The following is a 7,037-nucleotide window of genomic DNA, read 5'->3' on the forward strand; positions in this document are numbered from 1 at the left end:
TTAAATTTGTAATAAAAGTATTAATGTTTTTGAGTATTTTTTTTTTTGTAAATATTTGTTTGTTTTATTAAAATGTGGAGGCGGTGGAGAGATTAGGACAGATTTGAAGGAAAAGATAGGTAGAGATGTGACGGAAACAACTGAAATCCATGATAAGCTATTTGATATAACTCAGTTGTTCCGATTACGGGGGTGTTTTTTTTATGTACATCTGTTTCGATGAGTTGTATATCGAATCGTTGAAATTGATGTTTGATCCCGAAGAAAGGGAAGATATTTTCGGAAAGTGGGTCTTTATGATTCGTATTTTTTGAGAAACGTATCGAAATTTGGTTTGGATTTAAAACGACAGTCATCTCCACCGAATTTCTAAAATCTGTCGGTTGTGAAATTCCCATGAAACACTAAACATAGAATTATAATAGAATTGAATTTCAAATCATAACAAATCATACAAACCAAAGAGACGTTAACGGAAGAAAGGATATGCTCATGCCTAGAAAAGGTCATTTTGTGCATCTTGACGGAAAAAAGGATCAAAATGTCAAAGAAAATATTTATATAGTAATCAAAAGTCTAAAATTAAAAGTTATGGACTAAATGTGCGTATTTATAAAATAAGGATGTGATCATTTGTGTAGTTCATGATAGTTACTACTTTTTACATTGAGACCCCTGAACTTGTAAGAATTTTCAAAACCACCTGTTAACGGAGAGAGTTGAGTTGATTCGTTTGGCGGTTTGTTCATGGCGTTAACCCTTTGGGATTTTGAAATTTCATTAACCACCAGCTGACTAAATTCCAAATTTGGGTTAACCCTAAATTTGGAAGATCCCCAAGTTCAAGACGGATCGTTTCCTTTTCAAATGCGTTGATTTTTTTCTGAAGAAGTCTCAATTTTTTTTCCTTCAGATTGAAGATCGATCGATCATCATTTTCTCCACCAAACTGGAACTCAACCCATAAAGATTGAGGAGAAAACGATCTTTATAATCGATCGAAATCAAATCATAGATACAGAGCTGTTGGTGTATATATTATACGCATAAAGATCAATTCAGTCTACAGGTAGAAACGAATTTCGAAAATTTGTGTAAATCAGGTTAGAAAAAGTGATGGCGGTAGGCGGCGTTGGTGTTGCCGGCGAAGAAGCACGGAGGGCACATGCAGCGATGACAATGGTACAACTTTTCGCTGGAGGATCCCATGTGATCACCAAAGTAGCTCTAAATTTTGGAGTTAGCCGGCTTGTTTTCTGTGTGTATCGTGACGTCCTTGCCCTCTTAATCCTTGCTCCCATCGCCTACTTCCGTGAAAAGTTAGTCAACTCTCCTCCCAGATCTCCATTTTCCTATCAGATATCAAATGTCTGTTTGCTTTATCTCGTCAACATTTCTGTTATCAATGTGTTTTGTTAAGGTCTGAATCATATGATTTTTCCGTAGTCTTGAGTGAAAATGATATTGTTGACAATCGTTGCTTTGGACTTGAAAATAGTTCTATTATGTGTTCTTGATGTAGATGTTGTAACAGTTGAAATGTGAGATCTGCAATCCAAGATCTTGCATTTGTAATGTTTTGGTCAAATTCTTCAAATTTCTATGTTCAAAATGAAAATGGGGATTTGTGAGTTTCGAAGACGGTTTGGAAAATGAATTCATCAGTCCATTTATAATATATCATTGTGCCAATCTACCGATTGCTAATTATTTTTCAAGAAGGAACCCTAGGGATCTAGCGGGGAGGAGGCTATTGCTCTAGACAACACTAATTTTGAAAAACTAGAATTGTGAAGAGGAGAGGTGGAAAAGGTTTATTGTTATAACTAGAGAATTGAAGCTTTGCTACCACCCTAGAATTTTGATTTATGGGTTTATAAATCGTCAGCAAAAAGTTGTTATGATTGTTGATGAGTATGGGTATTGGGGAGTCCCTTTTTGTTTTTCATCACCAATGTGATATGCTATAAGCTAACTATACTTATTAGGATCACCTCTACTTCATATATATGAGAATATGATTATTAGGCTATCAAATGTATCTATGGATTTGAGTAAATACTACTTTGTAGTTCTTAGTAGTGTATTATCTTTTCAGTGTTTTTTTCTTGTGATTAACCTGGATATCCAACCCGCTATGCGAGCCGACTAATCCCAGGGTGACCATCTGCTTGGAGTCACCGCATTTGAACCTCCGTGGCCACAAGAGGATTTTTATTCCTCCTTGGATTTGAACCTGGGACCTCCAGGCACTTCAGGCACCACCCTTGTGGTTATCTTTTCAGTGTTAACGATTAAAACGTTCAACCAAGTGGAACGACTTACAACTGCTTGGTCTTTAAATTGAGTACCAATCCTTGTCATACTTGATGATGATAAAGTGATTATGGATTTATGGTATTGTTTGACTCCATGATAATTTAAGATATTAATTTGTGCACCTGTTTCTACTCGATTATTACATTCTAATCATCATTTGCGTGCAAAGAACAGTTGTATATTAACCGGAGAATGTGACAAAACTAAAGTTGTGGTTCCTATTTGCTATTTTTAGGAGAACCAGACCACCTATAACTAAGCGTTTCCTCTTGTCATTCTTCTTCCTTGGGTTAACCGGGTAAGCTTACGATCTTTAAAGTTGTTCCAAATTCCATTTGTTACCGATTATCATGTTTCTCATGCAAATTTTTGTTACCTACAGAATCATACTGCAGTCTTTGTTTATGGTCTCAGTTTTATTTTGTTTAACCTTCTTTAACCTTGAATAGGATATTTGGGAACCAGCTTTTGTTTCTTTTTGGTCTTGGCTACACAACTCCAACATATGCTGCAGCTGTACAACCATCAATCCCTGTCTTTACTTTTATATTCGCTACAATTATGGGGTCAGTTTCAACTATTCTCTTTTCACTTTGATTTCTTATTAATGTTAAGCCAGCTGTATATGGCTTAGAACAATATGCATGCATGCTTTGTATTGTACATAATTCCTATGCGTATATATATTTCTTCGAGTCCATATGAAGTGGTTTTACGTGCAGTACAGAAACGGTGAATTTACTCAGAACTGAAGGTCAGGCTAAGGTTGGAGGTACATTTGTTTGCGTTTGTGGTGCCATCTTCATGGTTATGTTTCGAGGACCAGTTTTATTCGGGAATTCTGAAAATGACCTTGGGACACATAACGAAATTAGTGCAAGGGGTCAACCAGAGCCTGCTGGATGGCTGTTATCTATATTTATTGGTCTCGGGTTTGACAACTGGCACCTTGGTGTCCTATGCTTAATAGGGAACTGCATGTGCATGGCAGCCTTTCTAGCTATTCAGGTACACATTGAAAATCGGAATACATATATAACCAACCCCATTTTCTGGTGAATGGGTTTTTTCTTACATACTTTTAATCAAATCTTTCATTGCATTTGTGATATTTGGTGGACTGAACTGTATGAGTGAGCTGGAAAGGTGCTCTAGAAGAATTTCTGCAGGTAGGGAACTATGGATTAGATTACCAATATACACTTGGTTAAGGGTCCTCTGCGTATTACGATTTTTTTTGTGACCGCTCAGGTATGTCTCACAAGAATTGATTGAATACCAAACAAACTGAATACCAAAACCAAAACACCAAAGGCTTGGCTCCCTCTCAATAATACGGTCAAGTAGCCCTCAGAGTAATCTTATCCGTGATAGTAGGCACAGTAATCCTATCCAGGATAGTAGGCACTCTTATACCACTAGTGAGTTGCCCAATTCCCTCACCACTCTACAGTTCAAGTGGGACGTCGTATATACTCGCACATAAATGAACACGACTCACCTTGAACCAACCAAGGTCCACCTTTCAATGCATGTCTCATTCCTCCGTCATCCTTAAACTTGAAATACTAAATCCTAGCCTCAATTTTGGAAATTCCAACTATCCCAAACATCTTCCACTTCTTAAGGAGATTGTAATCCACCACCCCGAATGACATATCTGTCCTATGAAATATCCAAGTAAGTACAAAAAGTACGCCAAACTCCTGTTCTTGACTACCTCCTCCTTTAACATCACTACTTCACATCCCATCAGCCAAATTTGACTGGTGGAGCATATTTTATCCCCACATTGTCTACCTGAATGTTGTTTCCTTTCAATGCATCAGCAGATGCTGTATTCTTTTTAGTCCCTGTATTCTTATCTTTTTTGACGTTATCCTTACCTATTGCATCATCAATAACCTCCATGCTATGATCCTGACTTTCAAACAATTTCACAGCTATGTTCCCATTCAAAATAGTATCTTGAACACTTAAATCACCTTTCCCAACTCCAATCCCATTACCTTCATACTTACTAAGTTCATTGATGAATCACCCACGATATTATCACCCATAACAGTAGCACATTCATTAAATTTTCTGTTAAAACTAATCTTTTCATTCTGCCCTGTAGCAGCATCATCACCCTTCAAATCTAAAATCATATCATCACTGCCAACACCATTTTGATTACCCCACTTCAGATCCATGCTCAGCCTCTTGATTAACCAGTGATGAACCATCCAAACCAGCAGCATTCACAATGATCTGATTTACCTCTGCACCAACAATCACACCACTCAAATCTCCCCCTGCCCCTTCACCTCTTTCAGTTTAAATACCACTAGGAACCTAATAAAATTGGAGCCCATTTCCACCATTTGTTCAGCCAACAACTCATGCTAGAAATACATATTTGATTTTGTTTCTAATAGGCTATGTTCTCTGGTTTATTATGGACAAAATCCTGATCTCTAATACTGCCATATATCCAAGTGTTCTGATTTTACCAAGGCCAGAGACAGCTATCAAGTTGTGTCCATATTTTAAAATGAAGTATATAAGCTGCTTCTTTAAATGGTCTCCAAAAGGTCTGCTTGTTATCTTGAAATTCTCCAATCAAATTCTTCTGCAATGATGCTAGAGCAGTGTTGGGCAGAACACGTCTAGAGTAGTCATCAGAATGTATCATCTGCAACAATTCCTTACCATTCATATAGATCTTTGTGTAGGCGTTCACATGTTCTTATCTGATATACCTATTTCCGTTCAGCACTACTGCATGTTTCTGATGTTTACCTCGGGAACCAACTTATGTCCTCTAACAACTTAAGCATCCGTTGAACCAAGACTTTGATAATCTTCTTTCTTGACTCGATCAAGTCTTCATGTTAGTCCACATAAAGCATTTCTGCATAGTGCAATAAAATAATCATAGTTTTTAAAGTTGCTATTAGTTATGGTAGCAATTTGCTTTGTGGCTGGTGATGCTTGGATATATTTTACGTTAGCTACATGGGGTATCTGAAGGTGGCGTTAGTGAATGGAATGTGAATTGAACCAACATGACCTGTTTTGTTAAGATACTTTACATATCTGTGTGCATAGAATTTGCCTTTATACGTCTCAAAATGTCTTTCCAATAATACTAATTTGTACTAATCTACTGACTAGTTTTATACTTAATAGTAACATATCTCTGTACATACACTGAAATACATTTTTTATTTGATTTCCTCTTTAAATGCTTTTTGAAGTTGGATTTGTGCTTTAAAATCAATTCAGGCTCCAGTATTGGCCAGGTATCCTGCAAGCCTGTCAGTTACAGCATACTCGTACCTTTTCGGTGTCATTTTTCTGGTATCAACAGCATTCTTGATGAACAACGAGTCAACAGACTGGAGCTTGACAGAATCTGAGTTTTGGGCAGTACTTTATGCTGTAAGTATCTTTTTCTTATTCCTGTTTTACTGTGGTTTCAAGCTTTCATTTTTAACGATATCCCATTATACCTTCCAAGCTAGAGATGAAGCTTATGACACGTTGGAATTAGCATAGAGATCTTTAGAATCATTAAACATGCGAACGGAGTTGACCCAAGATATGATAGGGCTGTCGATGGACCATCTAACCAACCCAAAGAAATAGGCCAAATTACCCAACCCAAACCTGGCTGAGCCCAATCGTGCCTAGATTCAAAATGCTTACGACTTTTACAAGCATTCATTGTTTCGTTTTCTTTCAGGGAACCATTTCATCTGCGTTAAATTATGGACTTTTGACATGGTCCAACAAGATCCTTGGACCTGCTTTGGTTGCACTTTATAATCCACTCCAACCTGCGGCATCTGCTTTTTTGTCAAGAATTTTCCTCGGAAGCCCAATATATATGGGAAGGTCTGTTCTTCACCCTTTCGTTCAAATTTACTATTTTGACGGGTTGGAGTTGTAATCAAGCGTTTCATGAAATTATGCACAAATACTGTAATTTTTCATACATAGAGCGTAACAAGATCGCAAAACTTAATTCTAGATTAATCTGCTTTTGACTCCTGATTGTGTAAACAGCATTGTAGGAGGATTCTTGATCATATCAGGGCTTTATCTGGTGACTTGGGCAACATATCGTGAAAAACAACAGGCGGCTTTGGGTGGTCGCCATCCTCGGGCATCAGAGTCACCGTTGATAGGTCACATTCTCTCTGGAACTCCAACCTCGTTACCAAAGATCATGGATTGAATCAGGTGCAAAATCTTGATTTCTTACTCAAATTATTGGTTCTAGGACTAGTACGAAAAATACCCGAGTAGGAATTTTCATCTTTAGGATTATACAAATTGTTGAACGTGATGTATATCTTCATTCACGTCGACGCTAACCATACATTATATCTTCCTTTAAAATCATGAGACGGGTACTTTTGTTATATTACATTATTGCCTTCGACATTTTAACGTTGTCTAAATCAATTCAGTCAGACTTTTTGGTTTTCAAATACGTCTGTAATATGTTGTATATTTGTTAAGTGTACGAATGCTACACTAACTACGTATATTTGATGCTCTACAATTCTTCTTTATACGAACATACAAACCGGGTACGATCAAGTAGATGATTAAGCATGTGATATTGGACGACTTGTTCTATAAAATTTCACCATCTGCGATTACATCGGATTGTTGTATGAGAAGAGATGTATATATTTGATGAATAAGTCGTTTAAATGTTCGTG

At 37.0% G+C, this 7,037-nt stretch overlaps 1 protein-coding gene across 2 annotated transcripts; it reads left to right on the plus strand.

Annotated features, from left to right (window-relative positions):
* Nucleotides 1-846: 846 nt before the first annotated feature.
* On the plus strand, nucleotides 847-6,830 carry LOC112527525 (WAT1-related protein At4g19185-like). Of its 2 annotated transcripts, none has more exons than XM_025138207.1 (7): nucleotides 847-1,319; nucleotides 2,555-2,617; nucleotides 2,769-2,885; nucleotides 3,042-3,327; nucleotides 5,590-5,745; nucleotides 6,050-6,201; nucleotides 6,373-6,830. In XM_025138207.1, exons 1-7 carry the CDS (start codon nucleotides 1,117-1,119, stop codon nucleotides 6,542-6,544), a joined length of 1,149 nt encoding a protein of 382 aa, XP_024993975.1. In that variant the 5' UTR covers nucleotides 847-1,116; the 3' UTR covers nucleotides 6,545-6,830. The 2 variants fall into 2 exon arrangements, with proteins under 2 accessions (XP_024993975.1, XP_024993976.1); XM_025138208.1 differs by having other exon boundaries at nucleotides 3,047-3,327.
* The last annotated feature ends 207 nt before the right edge of the window (nucleotides 6,831-7,037 follow it).

This window comes from Cynara cardunculus (genome assembly GCF_001531365.2).
Source record: "Cynara cardunculus var. scolymus isolate 2C chromosome LG 15, CcrdV1, whole genome shotgun sequence".
Lineage (NCBI taxonomy): Eukaryota > Viridiplantae > Streptophyta > Magnoliopsida > Asterales > Asteraceae > Cynara > Cynara cardunculus.

Bases quoted from the DNA above. Each gene is read 5' to 3' on its own strand.
- LOC112527525 (XM_025138207.1), top strand. From the start codon at position 1,117: ATGGCGGTAGGCGGCGTTGGTGTTGCCGGCGAAGAAGCACGGAGGGCA. The intron at 2,886-3,041 runs GTCAGTTTCAAC...TTTTACGTGCAG, and splicing joins ATATTCGCTACAATTATGGG to TACAGAAACGGTGAATTTAC. The intron at 5,746-6,049 runs GTAAGTATCTTT...GTTTTCTTTCAG, and splicing joins TTTGGGCAGTACTTTATGCT to GGAACCATTTCATCTGCGTT.